Source organism: Quercus lobata, chromosome 7 (assembly GCF_001633185.2).
Source record: "Quercus lobata isolate SW786 chromosome 7, ValleyOak3.0 Primary Assembly, whole genome shotgun sequence".
In the NCBI taxonomy this organism is placed as follows: Eukaryota; Viridiplantae; Streptophyta; class Magnoliopsida; order Fagales; family Fagaceae; genus Quercus; species Quercus lobata.
The window spans coordinates 21,374,111-21,396,606 of record NC_044910.1 but is presented as its reverse complement, the minus strand read 5'-3'; the positions used below and the strand labels follow the sequence as shown (position 1 = coordinate 21,396,606).

The 22,496-nt window shown below is 35.6% G+C and overlaps 1 protein-coding gene across 4 annotated transcripts; it reads right to left on the bottom strand.

Moving 5' to 3' along the window:
- Positions 1-467: 467 nt before the first annotated feature.
- LOC115952918 lies at positions 468-22,116 on the bottom strand. 4 transcript variants are annotated; one of them, XM_031070270.1, is made up of 24 exons: positions 21,738-22,116; positions 21,516-21,616; positions 20,962-21,157; positions 20,803-20,884; positions 20,426-20,708; positions 19,587-19,689; positions 19,354-19,490; positions 18,374-18,547; positions 17,304-17,506; positions 17,058-17,201; positions 16,881-16,969; positions 13,263-13,410; positions 12,958-13,010; positions 12,331-12,386; positions 9,231-9,394; positions 8,702-8,895; positions 6,776-6,827; positions 6,624-6,696; positions 2,225-2,326; positions 2,003-2,099; positions 1,797-1,913; positions 1,472-1,713; positions 1,211-1,351; positions 468-915 (listed from the first exon to the last, which is right to left on the bottom strand). In XM_031070270.1, exons 1-24 carry the CDS (start codon positions 21,925-21,927, stop codon positions 733-735), a joined length of 3,324 nt encoding a protein of 1,107 aa, XP_030926130.1. In that variant the 5' UTR covers positions 21,928-22,116; the 3' UTR covers positions 468-732. The 4 variants fall into 4 exon arrangements, with proteins under 4 accessions (XP_030926130.1, XP_030926131.1, XP_030926132.1 ...); XM_031070271.1 differs by having other exon boundaries at positions 8,702-8,892; XM_031070272.1 differs by having other exon boundaries at positions 20,962-21,136.
- Between the last annotated feature and the right edge of the window lie 380 nt (positions 22,117-22,496).

The following is a 22,496-nucleotide window of genomic DNA, read 5'->3' as shown; positions in this document are numbered from 1 at the left end:
ATTTCACTCATTTTAATCAATTTGGTTTTTACTATCAACTCACTAATTGAAATTAATTGCAAGTAGAAAATAATAAGTACCAAATTAATTGTTACTAAATGGTAGGGACCAAATTGACAATAACCCTAAAATACAAAGACCAAAATAGTATTTTTGCCTAAATAACCATCATGTTATATAGGCAGAAAAATAAGTATCCTGTCTTTAACAAAATTGTAATTTGTAGTAATTTTGCAATATAGAGTTCTACTAGAAAGTTTGCGTATTTTGAATGTTATACAAATTATAATGAATAGCATTCTAAAGTTCTAGATTTATAAATGATGAAACACTAAATTGAAAAAGTGTTGTCCAAAAGGCAATAAAAATAAATTTATTTTATTTATTTTCCCTTTTTTTTTTTTTTTTTACATTTTCTAAAAATATTTTCAACCCATTTGTTAATTTATTTTCCGAAAAATTAGTGGTTACAAAGACCAAATCATTAGCTGCCACTGCTAACAAGGATCACGTCAGTTAAGCTACAAACCACGAATTGGAGGGTCCTCCAATTAAAAAGTAGGACCCTCACCTCATATAGCTAATAAAAGAAGGTCCACCTTAAAACTCTATCCTTATACAGGAGAGTTAACTGTACAACTACTAATAAGCATAATTTCATTAAATTAAGTAATTATGAGGCACATGGATGGTCTTATGATCTTCAATCCTGGAGAAGTGCTTCAAACCAACTCAGGTAGAAGTCATGCACATCAGCAACTGTTTGCATACTTGTCGAAGCTCTTGGGAGGGATCCGTCAAAGATACAGTTGAAAGCATGGATCTAGCTTCTATTAGTGCTCCTGATATACTTCCCAAGATCATGTCATCACTGGCCATGAGAGATGCCACAAGCTTCGCGCCTGCCATTCTTTCCTGATTGAAAATAGTATGCAACCAAGTTAAGTGATAGATATAAGAATATTTTGCATAACTGCCTCTGTCCCTGCTTTTATTTACTGCACCCAATCCCTCTACCAGCACAATAATCAGCTCAACAGAAAGATGTGCATTTGCATGCATGCGCACACGAGCACAAGTGCATGCATGGGTGCGCACACAGATATGGTAAGAAAAGGGGGCCATCTATAAACTTGAGATGACAGGTGCTAAAGCACAACCAACAACACCAAAACAGTTGTTTATCTTGCGCAAGAATAGATTCTATTACCTTTTCTGATTCACTTCTTAGAGCTTTTAGTGAGAGTTTAAGAAGATCAGATGAGTAAGGAAGAACTACAGCCTTCAAATGGTAGACAGCTGAAAAGAGAACCTGGATGCATGCAGCTCTAATTTCTGACTGCATTATCGCCTGCATAATTGATACAATTGTAAGAAGCAAATGGGAGATAAGGTGACTTAAAGAACCCCAACCTTTACAAGACCCAAAGCAAGCAGGATCTACAAATTATAAATTCAATAACTGAAATACCTCAACAGAACGGATGATACATGGGAGAGCCTTCCGAGCAAACAGTTTCTTGTGAGAGTCAGAGATCTTCTGGCAAGCACTGATGAGAACATTAGCCATGCACAGCCGGAAAGAGAGATGGACTGGTGCCTCAAGTGTACAGTTTTCATTACCCAACTTGGAGGTTGGACCATCTTTGTTCTTATCGTCTACAAATTGATGGATCACATAACCAAGGATAGAGTTTCTCGAGGCAGCATCCCCTGCAATTTGAGACAGAGATCAAATGTGCACAACAGAAAATATTTATTCTTGTATTAAGGAGAAGAAACCAACCAAATCCCACCTTTCTTCCCAAGAATGCTACTCTTTCCTGAGGTGTTGGCAAATGATTCTGGAGCTTGCAGTTCGGCACATATCATCAGTGCTAGACAATCAATGCATCCATGTTGTGCTTTGGAAACTGAGGGAAGAGTATACTTACAGCCATTACTCCAATTACAATAAGAGGTATCAGAAGAAAGATGGGAAAAGAAAATTAATTAGTTGTACCTTCATCCCCATTCAGTGAAGGCCATAAGAGAACTGTTTCTAGCGTCTTCCTAATCTTGAGCATAACAGGATGCATAACTGAATCGCTGCCCCTAATCTACAAACCAGAAGAAACCTTTATATTAGCTGTGGTATGAATGAAATTTGCTTATAGTTGAAGCATATGAGAAAACCAATAGTTCTCAAATGCATGGATATATGTTGACAGTGTAAGATAATTACCACGAGGGAAGTGCAAACTGAAAACAAACAAGCTTTTATCTTCAATATATCCTGAGAAGCTGCTGCATGTTCTAATTCAGAGCAGAGAATTGGAAATAGCACCTATAGAATTAGAAGGCAGAGACAGTTTAAAATAGTTGGAATACAAATTGAGAAGACAAATAAATGCATAACAAGAAATAAGAAAACAATATCTGTCAAAAAAATCTAACTTGTTCATATTCTTTATATATATTTGTTAGGGTCAATTACACAAACCTCCATTGAAGTTTTATACCACTCCTCCCGTGAGATTTGTTTAAATGCAAGTTTTCACTAACAGTTTCCATTTTTATTATTGATTCCTATTAATTTATAGATAACTTGGGGGAGGGGGAGGAGGGGTGGGGGGAAGTGTCATGCATTTGCAAACCTCAAGGGAAGCGAGTGTCATTTAGTTCATAGTTTGGGTAAGAATCATTTTTAAAATGGAATATTCTGTTGGTTTAATCATAGTTTGAGAGGGCAGGGAGTTAACTATTGCATTTATACATACCTCAAGGGGGTTATTCATGCAAATGTTTGGGGGAGTGTCATTTCAATAAACCTCAAGGAAAGGTGGTCTAATTTGACCCGGATTCCTAGGGGTGATGGGGGTGACAAGCTTCGTTGGGGTCTTAATGGAAGTGGGATGTTTGACATTCGGTCTTTTTATCATAAGATTCAAAATGCAGCTCCTTCCACTTTCCCTTGGAAGGGCATTTGGAAAGTCAAGGTTCCTAAAAGGGTGGCATTTTTTATGTGGACAGCAACTCATGGTTAGATTCTAATCTTAAATAACCTTATACTTTGTGGTCACCCTTTGGCAAATCGTTGTTGTATGTGCTGTTGTAATGTGGAATCTGTGGATCACCTATTACTTTTTTGTCTGCTAGCTCATTCTTTGTGAACTTATATGCTTCGGTTGTTTGGGATCGATTGGGTCATGCTAGGTTCAGTAGCAGACTTATTATTTTGTTGGTACCATTGGCTTGGGAAGCATAGCTCCGATATTTGGAATTTGGTTCCAGGCTGTTTAATGTGGACTATTTGGACTAAACGGAATCAGCGTTCTTTTGAGGATAAGGGGAAAACTATGGTTCAGTTATTAGATTTATGCCAATGGACCCTCTTTGATTGGTCTCGGTGTCGGGGTCTTTTGGATTGTTCCACCCTTATGGAATTCCTTTCGTCTATTAGTTTTTCTTGGTGGCTGCTTGTGGCTACTTGTGTCTTTTTGTTCACTACCGTGAACCCTTTGTATTTTCATGCTTTTCCCTTTTTAATAATATTTTCTTCTTACTTATAAAAAAAAAAGGTTATACACAAGGTTAATGTGTTTAGAACACAACTTTTGAATATACATTCGAGCATATTCCAATTTGCTATCAGAACACGATACAGTACGATTTTTTACCAGAACTGACAAACACACTGGCAGTAATATTTAGAAATAAAAGAACAATTAAAATCCAACACTAACTGAACCCCACCACCCCCCAAAAAAAAAGCAATATATATATGTGAACATGATTTTTTTTTTAAATAGTACGATTTTTAACCAGAACTGACAAATACATTATGCTAGCAATATTTAGTAATAAAAGAACAATTAAAGTTACACTTGGTGTAAGTTAACATTACACTACTTACTAACTTTTTATTAGATTAATATTTTGACAATCCCACTGTTGGATTACATTTTCTCTTTATTCTTAACACACACACTGAATTTCATGTTAATTGAATGTTATTTACTATCCAATCCATAAACTTATGTTATGTGCATAATTTTCAGATACAAAAATAAATAAAAATATAACTTTTTATGAATAAATATATAAATAAAATTTGATCATGTTACAAATGAGATAGTTTAGTTATTGATCTTCATCTTAATAGTTTGCAAGTATGAGAGATATAAGGAGATGTTATAATCCAATGGTAAATTTTTCAAAAAAAAAAAAAACTTATCCAATAAAAAGTAATGAGTGGTGTGACATGAATAGAAGTTATACTAGTGTAATTTGAATTTAACTCATATATAATATAGAGAAGAAACAATCAACCAAGACTAGACAAGGCTTTTCTAACTCATTGTTTATGGAGACCCATATCCCCATTTAAATGTAAACTGTGCCCATGAAATAATTGGGTTTGCCATTGGAAGCTCGATTTAAATCCACAGCCATATGGTCATCAATTCTAAAAAGGATGGAAAGGCAACTTGCTGGATGGAAGAAGAGGTATTTATCTAAGGGTGGGAGAATTACTCTCATCAAGAGTACCCTCTCTAGCCTCCCTACTTATTTCTTATCACTGTTCCCGATCCCTGCTAGGCTGACTAACCGTTTGGAAAAATTACAACAGGACTTTTTGTGGGGTGGTTTGGATGATGAAATTAAAATGCACCTGGTCAACTGGAAGTCTGTATGTCAGCCAATACAATCAGGTGGTTTAGGGATTCAAAGGTTCACTCATTTGACACTGTATTATTGGGAAAATGATAATGGCAATTTGTTGTGGAGACAAATGCTATGTGGAGAACTGTAATAGTTAACAAATATGGCAGTGATGGGGGTGGTTGGTGTTCTGGAGCTACAAAGAAACCCTATGGGGTTTCTTTATGGAAGTACATAAGAGGTGGTTGGGAAAGATTTTCTCAAAATATCAGATTCGAGGTGGGAAGGGGTCTTCGAATCTGTTTTTGGGATGATTTATGGTGTGGAGGAGAAATATCTCTCAAGGAGGCATTTCTGATGTTGTATCGAATAGCAAGGAATAAGGATGCGTTTATGGAGGAGTATTTGTGTTGGCATAATGGGATTGCGCACTAGGATTTGCTTTTAGTTAGACCGAGACAAGATTGGGAACTGGCAAGTTTGGGATCTTTCTTTATTTATCAAAAAAAGTTTGGGATCTTTCTTTGCTCTTCTTTATTCTTCTAAGGATGATGGGAATGAGGAAGATAAAGTTGTGCGGGTAGCTACCCAGAGTGGTTCTTTTGATGTGAAGTTGTTCTATTCAATCTTATCTGACAGAGGTATTCACCCTTCCCTTGGAAAAGTATTTGGAAGGTGAAAGCTCCTACTAAGGTAGCTTTTTTCACTTGGTCAATGGTGAAAGGGAGGATTCTAACTTTGGATAATCTGAGGAAGAGAAATATTTGCGTTGTTAATAGGTGTTGAATGTGTAAAAATGATTGGAAATCAGTGGAGTACCTGCTCATTCATTGTCCTTTCGCTTTTGATTTATGGTCCTTCATATTAAGCTTGTTTGGTACTTCCAGGGTTATGCCTAAACAAGTGGTTGAGTTGGTTTAGAGGTGTTGGGTGACATAGGTTGGCATCTGTTTGGGATTTTATTCCGCAGTTTTTTATGTGGAACATACATATGGCAAGAACAGAACAACAGTATCTTTGAGGGGGAGGAGTATTCTATCATCAAGCTGAAGCACATTTTCCTTGTCTTTGTTTTAATGGAGGACTGCTTTGAGTGGTCTTGACATACCCTCTGTTTTAGATTTTGTAGATTTATGTAATGTTGGGTAGACAATTGCTTTTCTTATACACATCCTGTGTACCAAGGAATTTGTTTCTTTTCTTGTACTTTTCTCTTTTTATCAATAAAGTTTTTATTTACCGATCAAAACAATGTAAACTGTATCCCAGCAGAAATCTCACACTCAACTAGGCTTGCATATTCATGCCTTGAAAGCTTAAAGTTGCCAATCTTAAGGCACATTCTATGGAAGTTGTACACTTCGTTTGTTTCGCTGTATAATGTTTTACCAAAAAAATTTTCAACATTTTGCCATGTTTTTTTCATTGTAAAATTTGGTCAACCCTGGAAATGTTTTCCGTTGACTGTAAAATCATTTGTAAAATGTTGTAAAATATTTTACCTTAAAAAACTTGGTAAAACATTTTACAAAAACACACATTGGTTCTCCCCCCCATGTGGTAAGAGGGTTCTCAGTCCGACAGCCAGAGCCAATGGTTCGATTGCCAGACTGGAGGCTTCGGTGGCTAAGCCACTGATGTTGGCAGTTTGTGCTTAAAAAGTTTTACATGCCACACCAAACACTTAAAAATATTTCACTGAAAATGTTTTCAAATGTAAAATGTTTTCATTGAAAATGTTTTATATTTGAAAACATAAAGAGAAACATATGAAGTGTTAGTTACGCTTTTAGGAGCATACCTTAAATACCTTTCATTGAATGTGTAGGAATGACAAAAATGATTGTTTCCAGCAAGTAAATCCAACACTAAGACCTCATTTGAGAAATAACATAACATAAAGGAAACACAAAACAATATCCCTTGCATAAGCCAACTAGGATGCACAAATAACAAAGTCGAGCAAAGTTTTTGCATACCTGAGGGTGAATGCGACCACAGAGCTCAGCAGCAAGCTTCCGTACATCTTCAAATTCAAACTTATGAAATGCCCTAAAGAAAAGAAGAGGAAAGATCAGGCTCTCTTATTCAGTTTACTGAAACTTGATTATGGTTATGCTTGTGGATCAACCTATTTAGAAGGAAAGCAGCAACACTATCATGCTTGTTGATATCTCCACAGCCTGAAATTGCCCCAAATAACAAGTGAAAGTAAGCATATAAATGACTACAACTAAACAATATGCATAGATCCATAATGACAATAAACAAATGACATACAGCTGTGAGTCATGCTTTTCATATATGGATCCAATAGATAGACTTCAATTACTACCCATTCAAATTTCAGAATATAATTCCAAGTGGATAGATCTCTATAATATATGTAGAATTCATAAATAAGATCTTTCCACCAAAGCTAATTGTTGAATTCAAGTTCAGAGTATTGCTTCCAAGCTGGTATAGACACTATAATTGGCCCCTTTGATAAATTTTGTTATAATATTATCCAAAAAGGAAGTTTTAGATTTTTTATTAATTGTGCCAAAGAATAGCTGACCTTTCTCTTAATATTTAGAAGAAATCAGTGATGATAAACCTATCACCAAAGCTTTGCATCAAGGATAAACTTTTAAGTCCATATCTCTTTGTATTGGTTATGAATGAACTTATTAGAACAATTCAAATGAAGACCCTTGGCATTTGCTTTTTGTAAACAATGCAATTTTAGTATATGAAACTAGACATGGACTCAATGCCAAGTTAAAAATCTGGAGGGATGTCTAAGAATCTAAGGGCTTCAAGTTAAGTAGGATTAAAACAAAGAACATGAAGTGTAAGTATTTCAGTAAAAGGAGACAAAGATGAAGTAGTTGTAAAACTTGATAGTCAAAAGATAACAAAGAGTGAGTGCTTTTGATATCTTCATCAATATCATAAGCATGGACAGATTGAAGAGAATGCCAATTATAGGATAAGAGAAGGGTGGAAGAGAAGTGCATCCAGGTCATTATGTGATTGAAGAATACCTATTAAGATAAAATAAAAAATAAAAAATAAAAAATAAAAAGTTTTACAAGATTGCTGTAAGGACAGTTATGCTTTGGTACTAAATATTGGTATAATAAAGAAGCAACATGTTCATAAATTGAATAGGCATAATAAGAATGTCAAGATGGATGAATGAAAATACAAGAAAATATAGGATAAAAAATGCAAAACTTTGTTTCAAAATAGGAATGGTTCCTATTGATGAAGATGGGTGAGAGTCATTTTGGTCATGAGCAAAGGAGAGCAATTAATGCACTAGTGAGAGAGTAATTTGATTCAAGTTGAAGGAATGAAAAGAGAGAGAGAGTAAGACATAAAATACCACGAATAGAAATAGTAAAAAAATAACAGATTAATTAAGAAGGTGACAGTATGATTTTTGGATAGAATAGAATAGCAAAGAAAAATACATGTGACTAACCATAATTAGTTTGGTAAAGATCCATAGCCACCTTTTAAGTTTTTGGGACTCAGGCTTTGTTGTTGTTATTGAATAAAAGATAAAAAAAATCTATTTTTGTTATATGAGAAGCCTAAGTTGGGTGAAGAGGAAACTCAAACATTCATCCAGCCAAGATTTGGCAAAAATTTGTGATTTGTAACAAGAAGATATTCTGTATAGTTTACAATCGTGCACTAAGATCATGCCCAAGGAAGCAGAGACATATGGACAAACTTGTTTCCTACTTTCTTCTATTGTTAGACACTAACCACCAAAAGAAATCTCAGTAAAGCATTACTGCTGTTGTTATATCATGCAAAATTTAAGGGGTTGAACATTAGAAGGGTCAATGCATTCTGAAGATGGTAAAAATAATCAAGTCAGAACTTAATCAGAATTATATTTCATGATTTTTTTTTTATTTAAAAAAATCCTGATCCACATGATTTTGCATTTACAGTACAAACTTGACAACTATGAGAAAAACATGTAGTAAATTGAAATGAGCTCTGGATTGTAAAGGGAAGAAGAGAAAAAGAGCTTATGGAAGGTAGAAAAGCATACCATGCATAATGCCTTGAATGAGAAGTTTATCATACATGGCAGACAAATTAAGGTCATCAAAAATTCTCAATGGAAGCATCCTAATAATGAGTAATGGGCAAAGGCGCTCAAACAGAGATTGCTGCATTTTCACAGGGTCATCATTGGTAGAGGTTCTACCCTCGCATCGTGATAGAACGCTTTCATCAATCCTGCTAAAAAGAAATGGACGTGATGGATAACAGACAAGGAACAGTTCCTTTAAAAGGAGATAAAATTCTTTAAGATTATAATATATATTTAACATAAAATTAGATCCTGATATATGCTATACAGACACAACTCCCTTTTGGAAGCATTTGTGCTACTCAGTTCACAATTATGTTCAGGTAAAGTGAATCAACAAGCAGTAGTTTACTGATCAATTTAATAAATTTAAACAAACAAACAAACCATTAAGATATAAAAATAAGAATTAAACAACAAAAGAGGAATAAATGCAAGATATTACAATTAAATTTGGATAAAAACGATAAAATAATTTACTCACTCGTCCTGTCCTTTCATATGCAATAGAACATGATAAATGACTACATCAACAGCTTCTCCAAGGCGTTCACTTATATAACTCAGAAACCTAACAATAATAGCATTCGATGGCTCTGCAAACATCTTGTCAATCAATGGCCCAATCAAACAGTTCCAGTCTTGAACCTGTGATACTTCAAAAAATCAAAAAGCTGAAATTTCTTTGAGAAGCAAATGCATACTTTTTCTAAATTTGAGCTACATCCGATTGATCCATTTTTTGTCCACTGAGACACACAAGGAACAACTGCAAAACCTAACCGTGAATGTGTAAGATGAAGTTATGAGATATCTGGCAATTGTTTGCATCACCATGTACAAATAAACAACAATGCATGGAATTGTTAACCCACTAAATTCAAGCTTTGGGATTGATAAACCAAAAGCAAAACAACAAAGCCTTAGTTCCAAAACTTTTAGGGTCAGCTGTGGATCTTCAACAAACTAATTGGTCGATCACGTGTTCATTCCCGTCATTCTATCTTGTCCAAAATCATTCGCTGTCACCTACTTAATTAACATGTCAGCTTTTTATTACTTTTAATAGTGTTATTTTAGATCTTTTCCTACCTCTTTTGATCCTCTTGACTTGAATCAAATCATTCTTCCTCACTGATATATTAATCATTCTCCTATGCACATGCCCAAACCATTTTGAGCAACTCTTCCTCATCTTTTTCTCAATATGAGCTACCCCTATACTTAAACGAAATTCTTCATTTCATATCGTATCTTTGGTTAAATTTCCACTTATCAATCTTTGATTTGATAGATAACGTAAAAATATTATACATAAAAGTGCCAAACTGAGTACATTGGGGATGTACTATGGGGGAACAAATCAGGAACCAAAATTACAACGATCAAGAAAAACAGGAAGGGAAGAACAAGAAAAATGAGAAAAGACCACACTCCAATCAAAGAGAGTGTGCAGGAAAAAATACATTATCTCTAGCAAAGAACGTTCACGACCCTCAAAGCTTCTAGCACTCCTTTCACGCCAAATGCACCATATCAAACAATGAGGCACTAGTCTCCAGATATCTATGTTACGATGTCACCCAAACTTTCCCTGCCAAGACTCAAACAACTCAATAACTGTATGAGGCATAACCTAGTGAATACCACACAAACAGAAAACCAATGACCACAACTCCCAAGCTATGGGGCAATGAAGCAGAAGGTGATCCACTGACTCTCCACATCTCTTACACATATAGCACCAATCAAACACAAGCACACGTCTTTTATGAAGGTTGTTTGTTGTTAAGATCTTGCCTAAGGAAGCAAACCAAGAAAAGAAAGCTACCCTTGGAGGAACCTTTGATTGCCATATCATTCTCCAAGGGAAGGATAAAATAGTAGGAGGGTAGAAGGAACGATAAAATCCTCTAACCTTAAAACCTTTGCTCCTTGCTGGCTTCCAACAAACCTTGTCAGGACCAAACCCCCACACAGTCAAAGAATAGACCATACCTATAAACTGATCAAAAGATTCTTGTTCCCAATCTTGTAGTGAACGACAAAATTGCACATTCCAATGAATCCTCCTAGTAGACCAACCCATAACTTTAGCCACCAAGGAATCCTTTGACCTACTAAGACAATAAAGCTCTAGAAAAGCCTCTTGGAAAGTACAGTCCCCACACCACACATGCTTCCAAAACTTCACTCTAGTACCATCTTCCACATCATACACAAGGAGTTTAGAAAAGTTCAACCAGCCACTTCTAATGAATCTCCACAGGCTGACCCCTTAAGGACTTCTCACCTTTTTCGTACGCCAACCACCTCAAATATTCCCATATTTTGCCTCTATAACCCTCCTCCATAAAGCATCGGTCTCCATGCCATACCTCCACAACCATTTACCTAGCAAGGCAGAATTAAAGCTCCCCAATCATCTTATACCTAGTCCCCCAATCTGCAAAGGCTTACAAACCTTGCCCATTTAACCAGACATATTTTAGGTTCACCACTAATTCCACTCCACAGAAAATCTCTCTGTAATTTCTCCATACACTTTGCCTATGCCACCTTTCCAGGTAAAGGCAGAAGAGGTGAAGTATGAGCTTGAGCTTGGCCATCAGTTTGCAAATACTAAGCTCTCAAGCAACAAGACCGTGAGGTAAGTCCATGTGAGAGGAAGCAAAAACGAAAATAGGTTTCTCATGTAGCTATCTCATTTTATGAACATGTTTCATAATAGCCCACTGTTCAGTACAATATAGCATGGCTGGTCTTATAGCAATTTTGTGAAACTTTCCCTCTTAACTTAATAAGTATTCTATAACTACACAATACTCTTGATGCACTTTTCCACATAATTTAAAAGTAGTTATCATTCCTTAATCGGTGGAATGATATTCCAAATGACATGCGACTATGTAAACCTTTCAGTTAGTGAATAATTAAATCTTCGCCATAAATGGATGTCAATTATAAAACAGAATCTAATAACTCATAACAGTTTATGTCCCTTTGTGTGCACATTTGTGTGAAACAAAGAGTGAGACATGTAATCCCAAACTTTAAAGAAACCATACTTGTATTACATCTCTTCATTTTCATTTCTTATATATTTTTGACATCAAAAGAAGCAACTGGGAAATGTCTGCAAATGCTATGCTGTGCAGTTCTTTCAGCTATTTTTAGAAATGCTGTAGTTTAGATGTCATCATTTGTTTGGGAGGGGGAAGGGTATACCCCATTGTGTAGCCTGCAATGGTGGTGGATTGATACAAAATGATCTCATCATATTAGAGAGAGAGAGAGAGAGGGAACAGGTTGCAACACAAGTCAAAATCAGGTCTTATATCATTTGTTCAAAACCACAAACAATTAAAAATACAGAAAAATATGCATTTCTTATTATTAGAAAGCCAAAAATCTCCAATAGTAAAGCAGGACAAAAACAGAAACATAGATGTGATTTCATACATAAAATGTATAAAGAAAACACTTTGGACAGCAAGGGAGAGCCTATGCCACTTGAGTGAATTTTCAAAAGGGAAGAAAAAGGCAAAAATATAACCAATTTATATTAGCATAATAAATCTTACACTTTTTGACCACTCTGGGATTAGCTTCAGTACTTGATCGCTATCAAACTTTGATCCTGCCATGGTTACAAAAGCATGATTATATATTGGATCTACCTTTTTTGGCAAAGTGAATTAACAGAACTCACTAACAGTCAGAACAATTCAGAATGAGTACCTAATGGCGAGTTCTATTATTGCTAGGAAGATGGAGCATATGAGAAGGAACTTTAGAACTTTATAATAACGTTGAATTAGAAGATTCTTACAAGATTCCAAACATTACTATTCTTTTCAAATCCAAAATACCAAAAGAAGGATAAGCCAATAGAAAATTTATTAAAATTGATGTGATATATATTTAAATACACACAGATGCAGTGATCAACATTAACAATCTAATAGAAAATCGGTTAATATTGGTGATGTATGTAACAGATCCATAGCTCCCCTCATATTTTAGAACCATCATAGATACCTTCAATGCCAAAAAATTTTAAGTTTTGATTATTAAAAAAGAATGATAAAATATGGTAAATCAGCATGAAAGTGGTCATACAATCCAAGGAAAAATTATAGATAATATAAGTACATATGAGAACTTGCATCAACTGAGAACTCGTAACATTAAAACAGTGAGAAACAAACCTTCCCTTATATGTCCTGTAATTTGTGGAAGATCTAGGCTCTGATTGAGGTTGCTGTGAGAAAAGGGGGAAAAGAATGCATAAATAGATGAAAATGCCATATAATATATTATTAGAATTATGAGCTTCAACTGATCAAATGTTTGGGTTGCTGTCAGAACCCCACCCTCTTCTTCCAACAAATGCTCGTCACTCTTTCCATTAACAAATTCCATTTTGCTCAGGATTAATTGAACTTTAGGAATTGGAAGAGAGCAGGGGAAAGGGGGGGGGGGGGGGCAGCGCCAGAGACGGAAGGCAAGATACCTCAGACAGTCAAGCAGCATACAAATAACTTCAACTTTCTGATTATGATATTTGAGCACCCTAATTAAGGAATCAGCAGCAGATAACTGAACTCTTTCATCTGAAGAGTAAACAAGGCGAACTAATGCTGGCAGAACTAATGAAGGATCTGCAAGAAGAATCATAGAATTCAGCAATGCATAGTACTGCAATCCACATGACAATCTGATAGAAATCAGCCAATTATTTATAAGAGAAACAAGAAACATCAGATTTATCAACCCCAAGCTTTAATTTGGTGGAATGATTGTGGTGTGGGTCCAACATGGGAGTTAAGCTAAAGTTGAGGACTGAAAATTCACTGTTCATGGCACTATAGAAAAATGTTCAGAGAGTGCCAAACTTTAGAATTTTACTAATATAAGGGGTTTAATCAGTAGGGTTTCTAGTCCTTTACTTATGTTTTAATCTATTATAATGTATGGTTCAGATTAGTTTATTTAACTGTATTGAGAATTTTCTTATCATCATTGTTTGATGGAAATTTTGTGGCTGCCTTTGAATTTCCCTCAAACCCTGGGCGTGATGCTTCTTATGAACTACAAGTGTGATGCTAGTAGTTATTTTATGTTTTCATAATCCTTTTCACGGGAGTTACACTAGTGTGATGCAACATACAAATATATTGTTGATAGGTAAATAAGAAAATTTATATATTGTTGATACCAAACAAGGTGAACACCATAGACCACAACTCGTAAACAATAGGACAATGTAGTAAAAGATGGTCTACCGATTCTCCATTACTTTTGCACATATAACACCAATCTAGAATCAACACCTTCTTACGTAAATTATCAATAGTCAAGATAGTTCCAAAAGATGCAGTCCAAACAAAAAACGCAACTTTGGAAGGAACATTTTGCTTCCAAATACTTCTCCAAGGGAAGGATTGAGTACATACACCCAACAAAGCCTGATAGTAACTGCTTACCTCAAAGCCCTTGCTCTTAGCAGATGTCCAACACATCTTATCCTCACCAATACCTCTCAATGAGACTCCATATATAACATTCCAAAAAACAGACAATGAATCTGATTCCCTATCATGAATTTCTCGCGAGAATTCTAAGTCCTAAAAAAGAACCCCATTAGGAAATTGCATGAGATCAGCCACATAAGCCTCCTTATCATTACCGATTCTGAATAAATCTAGAAAACACGTACTCAAAGGATTATCCCCACACCAGACATCATGCCAAAATTTCACTCTATCCCCACACATACTGATTCTGTCTTTCCTTCTTCTTTGCCTCTTTCTCCAACATCCCCATCCTAATGGACCTCACCTACCTGAGCATCAGATGCGTCCAGATTGGCAGATCGGAACTTGATGGCAATGGGTTTGGACTAAAACTGTGGGTTTCACAGCTAAGATTGGCATATCAGAACAAGAAACCATGGCTGTTTGGATTGACACAGTGGGTTTCATGGCTATGCCGCTATGAGCATCAAGGCTAGTTCTGGCGGAGGCGTGTGAGATTTAGGTCCTCCAACGAGCTTGGGGAGGTGAGACATCGGGTTTGATATGGATTTCTGGCCGTGGGAGTTCCGATGGGTGATGGGTTGTGGGTTTGGCATGAGACTTCTCAATATACTTTGAAAGCTGTGAAAGAATCAGCTACGGAAACTTTGAAAGCTTCCTCTTCTTCTTCAAAGTTTTGAAAGCAGCCATGATGTTCTTCTCTAGTCTTTTATTCCTTAATTTTTTTTATTCATTTATCCAATTAATTGGCCTTTCTCTTCACATTCAAATCACAATTAATAAAACCCAAATCAAATACCCAATTCATTGTTCTGTTCTCCATCAAAAGTTGTTCCCATCAAACTTTGAAGCTCTTGGAAGAGTTCTTGAGCTTCCTAGATATGGGTCTGGAGCGGCTGGTCATTTTGTGATAGTGGAAACCCTCAAAAGATGATTTTGAAATATCATTTTTCGTAACAAGTGATAGAAGCAAACCCAGAAAATTTTTATTGAAAACTGAAACGGTTGAAAGAGAGAAAATTATGTGGCTTATTTCTAACCTTAGGAGATGTTGCTTGCCACGTGTCTTTTATTTGTGTAAAAACATGAGAGAACTAAAGAATTTATAATGGGATGGGAGCCCGCCCCTAAGTATTAGGCATGTTGGCCTTTTTGTTCACCCTTTCTCTTATTCCCTGTTTGTTCTCTCTTTTCTTCTTCTCTTTCTTGTGGCACTGTTCACAGGTTCTCTCTTTTCTTCTTCTTTCTTGTGGTACTGTTCCCAGATACTATTCATACAGCACTGAGACACCATAAGAGTGTCTCCTTTTCTTCTTCCTTACAACCCCATATCAAGTACTTTATTTTACCTATCAAAACCCTAAAACCCAACATATGTTTTTCTACCAAATAGCCATCAAATAACTCGTCAAACCATCTTTTTATTCCTATCACAACCTATAACCTTTTTCTTTTTCTTTTTTTTGATAGATAATAAGAGTTTTATTGATGAAAAGGAACAATGTATTTATCATTGTATACACACTGCTCTTGAAACAAATACAATCAAATCAAAAGGAAAGTCTAATAGAGATAAGGAATGTACAGTAGGGGTAAAAATCAGGAACCTATAACCTACCTTTAACAATTATAAACCCTAGATCCCCAAATTCTCCTACAACTTAATCCACCACAATCCACAAGCACACATAGACACATTCCCCTTATTTGTCCAATGTCACTAACACTACTCCATTAAAAAGTGGGACCTAACACGTGGAATTTTTAACTTTTTAAGTTGGAGGTGGAGTGAAGACTAGAGCAGATACAAGGTTCAAATTAGAACCACCTTCTTTGCTATCATGATAAACTAACACTTGTCTCAAAAGCTTAAACTATTAAGAAATGATGAATTTAATTATTTAACCATTATTCTAATAGTTTTTTTTTTATATTAGCTTGGATTGGAATGCTCTAATTCCAAGTTGTGTTGTAAAATATCAAAGATTAGGTTTTGGTGAGAAAAAGGGAGAGAAGATTGAACACAGAGAGAGTAAGATTAAAAAATAGGTTTAGGGCCTTATTCCCTTCACGGTAGCATACATTTTAATTGAATGATATGAAATGATTACAAGAATACCATTAAGCTAATATAAGAATAATAAGACAATATAAAATAACAGTGCTAATGCTAACACTTCCTATTCAGTAACTTCTTTCGTAATCCTGTTTGTGCATGGGGAATCAAACTCAATGGTTCTAACAAAAAAGGGGGAGAAGATTAATTGTTTGTACAAAATACCCCAAGTCATATAACCAGGAAGTTGAAAGTTCCCATCGGCACTTCTACATGCATAGCTCAAGAGGAAATGTATGTTGTTGCCTCAACAATAATATGATTTCACAACCTAAGTTAACTAAGGTCTCCAAACAAGCATCATTTGCCAGCAGTAGTTTTTGTTGCCCAAGTGCACAATGGTTTAAACAAGTATAAACATATCTGTGTAACCTATCCCTTGTAATTTTAGATAGTCAAACACCAGAATACAAAAGACATATTGAGATCATGTCGATATAAGAATTATCATAAAACATTTTAGATAGTCAAAACCAACCTAGCATTGGAAGCAAACTAGAGGCTTGCTCACGAATTACACTTTCTTCATCTCCAAGGCACTCTAGCAATTGGTTTGCTACATCTTGCCTGCCATAGTAGTAGGAAGAGGAGACTTATAAAGACGCTACAAAGGGCGAAATCACAAAATGACAATAGCTACTAGAGTAGTCTTAACCATGCCAAATGAGAAAGTTCATCTATTGAATCAGATGATTTGCAAATAAGTTCTGAAATAACATCAACAGCATTCCTTCGCTGCAGAACATTTCCAGAAGCAATTCGCTTTAAAACTTCTTGAATGCACCGACTGTCTCTGCTCCTGGTGGATCATTAATGCAAGTCAGGTTATAATCCCAAAGAGAGGTCATAAGTGTGTTGCTGCCACAAAGTATTAAAAAGGTGAAAAGAATGGAAAAAGTACACTGAGCAGTATTCTGCGATCAGCTTAACAACAGCTCTAGCTGCGCCATCCCGCTCATCTAGAAGGTGAAGCAGCAACGGTAGCATGGAGTCCATCAGTCTAGTATCAGTTAGACTGCTTCCAGATGAATAAGTTGGCTTAAATATAACTGCCTTAAATATGCAAACAACCCCGTCTATCACATCTTCATTAGCGCAATGAAGCTTCAAAAAGCAGAGAGAAAAATCATGACCAAGTGAACACAATGAATTCCAACCATGAATCTATTCTTTAAAAATATATATATATATATATATATGGTATATTCTGTTAAACTAATTATAATTATGTGAATACCAGGATTGAATGCAATTAATCTATCTATCAAAATTAACCAAGAGACACCTAATCTATCACAACAGTGGTGACAACCATCTTGCCAGTTCAGAACACAATGGCTAAAGTTCTAAAACAAACATAGGAGAACTTCTGACACCTGTTGTCTAATCTAAAGCTAACCAATTTTGATATCATCATGACTAAGTCTTGAAATTTTTTTTGGGGGGGAGGTTGTGGGAGGTTCAGTGTTTTGAAAGAGTTACTACAAGAATTTTTGGTAATATTACTATGCTCAACCATTAAAAAAGGTCTAAATTTCAAAATAATGTCACCAGAACCATGTCCAAGACATGTTAAAATTGCTCACAGCTCCCCACAGCTGTCCACAATGCATAGCTAAAAGATCAATGGACTATTACGCAGGCAAACAGTGACCAATAGCTATGGAATCATTACCTGGTATTGTTCCCACCTAAGTGAGATCATGGGAGGGGTGTCCTGTATAAGGTCCCAACATTAAGTATTTTTTGCATGAAGTGGTCACACTGAAGATGCAAATCTTGAACCCATGCTCCTGCGTTTAGTAGCATGGGACTTTACCAATTCTTAAAACAACAGCCCCTAAAGCATTCCATGAAATAGTACGTCCATAAACTAAAATGGGATGTGATCCAAATTGCAAGAACCCTAAAGCTGTATATGTCTATCATGCAAAATAACCACAACTTGTTTCTTCATGGCCTCAAGCATACCTGTGGTAAAAGTTCACGTGATATCTGCATCCCATATTCCACAATGGTGCTTTCAAATTTCTTGCTGTCTAAACGCCCTAATAAAAGGCATAAACAGTTTATAAAAAATTTTCTGGTCTCTACACCACCATCCTTACTATCGCTATGCCCTCCAGTATTGCTGTCTGTATAATACTGCATGAATCAGCAATTTATCGTCATGAAATGAAAGAAGAATGGATATGCTTCATCACAAATACAATCGATAATTTACCAAGGTACCAAAGCAAGTGGTCATGAGTTTGAATCCTGTCTCCAATTTACCTCCCACTAAAAAATTTAAAATTTTACATGTTGAGCTCACTTAAGGAGTCTAAGCTCACATGTGAGAGGTGTTGTGTGTGTGTGTGTGTGTGTGTGTGTGTGTTGGGACCATTGCTAATTTATTATGGTATCAGAGTTAGGGTCTTGAGTCCTACCTCCACTCTACCCTCCCATTTGAAAAAATTTAGTCCCATGTGATGGATTCCATTTGTTAAAGGGGGATTTTGGGTCCACATGTGAAGAGAAGTATTAAAAAGATGGTTAATGATTAAATTCAACCTTTCCTAACAATTTTTGAGACAATTAGTAATTTATCAACTTGATTCAATCATATAAGCAAAAACAATTCTTCGAGAAAAGATAAAAAAGATAGCAAGTTTGTTTTACAAACAAAACACCAAATTATCGCATCACTCAAAATTAACAGATACTCAAACTAATATATGTTAATTTATATTTCTAAAATAATAAAAGAACTCTCAAAAATAAATATATTATTTGGATTGAAAAGACATATATATATATATATATATATATATGAATTGAGTAAAGATAACAAATAATTTTTTTTTTTTTTTTGATATTTCGTAATCAAATTTTTCATGAATCATCATTCAGATTTGATCTATGAATTAGGCAACTTATTCATTGACAGAAGAAGAAAAGAAATGAATAACCTGGATGCCAGATAAGTACTGTTCCAACAATTCTTTGTAATGCTGAGAAAATTTGCGATCTTCCAGGTGTAATAGTATGCCATAATGCTTCCAACAAGAAGAGAGTAACGTTACTCCAGTCTTGAGTATCTTTGAGCCTGTCTTCCATGTGTAGCAAAAGAAATCACAATGTATAGAAAATTAGACATACTAAGATATACGATATGCACGAAAGCATGTATTGAGTATTGGACCTGCCTCATCTTGAAAGCATCCATATTGCCCTTTTATCTCTTGCAACCACTTGAGCACTTTTTCCAATCCTTTAGCATGTAAAGATCGACTTTTTCTGCTCCACTGCACAGCATGGGAAAATCCCCATTACAGTTCATTATCGTGACAAACTTCAAGTAACACACAGTGCCATCAAATCAGTGCTTGAAGCAACGTTTTGAAAAGAGTAGAAACTGATTAAATATTTCAGGCAACTTGTCACCAAACAAAAGCAAATGTTTCTTTCGCAGACATCTATATTATTCTACAACCTCTTTCATGGGGCATTCCTTAAAAGTTAAAACGTAACTGTCTAAAATAAGCACAGTAACGGCACATTACACATAGGTATAGATACATGAATTATTTTTGTCTGAAATTCCTTCACTCATCTATCAGGATTCCACACAAAACTTCCTGATTCTATTCTCAAACTCATGGAGAAAAAAATATAGAAGACACGACAGAAGCTATAAGTTTAGGAAAAAGGAAAAGGTGGGGAAAACTGGGTACATATCACTGGAGATGTATTCTCTCCTTGAGCAAAATTCTAGGTTTCAATAAAGAATTTGAATTGCATACAGGCACATGGTATGAATATCAATTAGTTTTCTTTTAGCTCATTTATATAACTAATTTCTTCTGTCTAGAGCACAAATCATAATTAATGACATCTATCATAATCACACATATAGCAAAAGCACGTGTATCACCAACTCAGCATTTACAATTAAAAGTAAATATAATGACATAATATGTACAAGAAGTAAGCAGGTTCTGTGTTGGAGCCAAATAAATATAACACAAGTACAGAACATACAGCAATGAGTCTCTGCACTAAATTAACGAGTTCCTCTAAATGGTCCCAAAATAAAAGTCCCATTTCCAGGTTTGAGACTTCTGAAGATTTAGAAGCTGGTTTCACTTTCTTATCACCAGTAGATGATTCAGGCACTAAAGTAACCGGCCGATTCAAAGCATTTGAAGTTGATTTCGGCTTGTCACTTGACACCTTTTTTGCCAATGCTTCAGTAAGAGCTAACATACAATCAGCTGCAGACACCGAGAGACGAGATGGCAACTCAAATCCATCCTGCAAAGTGCTACAGAAACAAACGGTCAAACACACGCGCGCACACACACATAAGATACAAAATGGAATTGCAACACATATAGTTTCTCGAAAGTGAGCTGTACCTTCCTTTACATACAATACTTAACAGACGTGGCATACATGAAGAAAGTATCTTCAAAACATCATTGTACCTCTCCCTTATCCCTGCCATCAATAACAAATTGAAGTAATTCACACGGATTAACACACAACAATGGTCAAAATGTGGTTGGGGTGTTTACCATTCATTGAAAATTGAGTCATGGAAGTCTCAAACTCGAGAAGATTGCGGACAAGAATGCACCAGGCGAGGGCTATATAACGGTCGTCTTTTCTGACGATAATGTTGGCAAGATTAGTCGCCAGAGGTCGGAAAAGAAGCTCGTCTTGAAATAGCCAGTTAACAAGTATCATTGCCTGCCCTCCATTCTTCCACGACTATTATTATAAATAATAATAATAATAATAATAATAAATCAAAAAATAAAAATCAAATAACAAGAATATAGTAATACACAATGAATATTTGTTTTGACACTAACAATTTCCAAAAGAGAATTTTCTAGAAAACTATCTCAATTTCCTATGTTTGGTAGAGGCCTTAAAATGAATTGCAAAACTCTCTTAACGTCCCTTATTTAGCTTCACGTGAGATAGTGTTGTTTTCTCTATAGAGAAAATTTTAGCCGAAAACAGCCCTATCTCACTCCAAGTAGTTAAATTTATCTGATACTACAAAACTGGAAAATGCGAAAAACTATCTTCATTGAAACAAAGGGAGCATAAAATATAGTACATGTTGAATAATGGGAAGAAGGATTTGATCAAATGCATCCTGGTCCTCAACGGTGTCGTTTACATACTTGTGTAAAAACCAGAGAGAGTCCTCCAAAGACCCTATAAAGTAAAAAACAAAAACCGATTCAATTCAAAGAACTACAGTACACACACACACACACACACACACACACACACACAAAAGAGAGAGAGAGAGAGACCAGAATTGAATAATTAATACCTGAGGTTGTTTTTTTATTAGGGTCTGGGTAGAGGCGAGAAACGGCGTCGTAGAGTTTTTTGGGGCGAGCGCTGAGCAGAGTGTTGATGACGCGGGCCACCGTAACGGAGAGCATGGATTGTGGAGGTGGTGACTCTTCTTCTGATTTCCATATTAATTGTTGCGTTTCTTCTAATTCTTTTACTTCCATTTGCTCAGAGATGTTTTTATTTCAATGTCAACAACTTACTACTGAGAAAGAGTATTCGCCCTATTCAAATGTCTACCCGCCTCGCACTGATTCATACTCAACTGATACAGAATTAGGGGTTGCTTGCTATTTCTGTGTGTTTCTAGAGCATTTCACTTCTCTGGACTGATGGTATAAATTTTTTTTTTTTTCCCTATTCATACACATTTGTCATTTGGTTTTAAACCTTTGGGTTATTTTCATTTTGTGCTTGTTTTAAAATTTAAATAGAAGAGGGCAAATGAGTAATTCCAACCCCCCCCCAAAAAAAAGGTTCAGAGAAAACTTTTGGGGTTTGTTAGGATGGGTGAAAAAGTGAGGAAAAACAACTGGGAGGAGAAAATAGGAGAGAATATGTTGTTTTCTCCCATTTGGTTCGAGAGAGAAAACTGAAGGGGGAGACAAGAGAGGAGAAAACATGTCACCTGAGCCCACAAAAATTCATCTCCCCAAATTAGGAAGAAAACATAGGCGAGAAAAAGCTCCAATCCTGAAATGATGCATATACCCCTTAGATTATCCATCTCAAT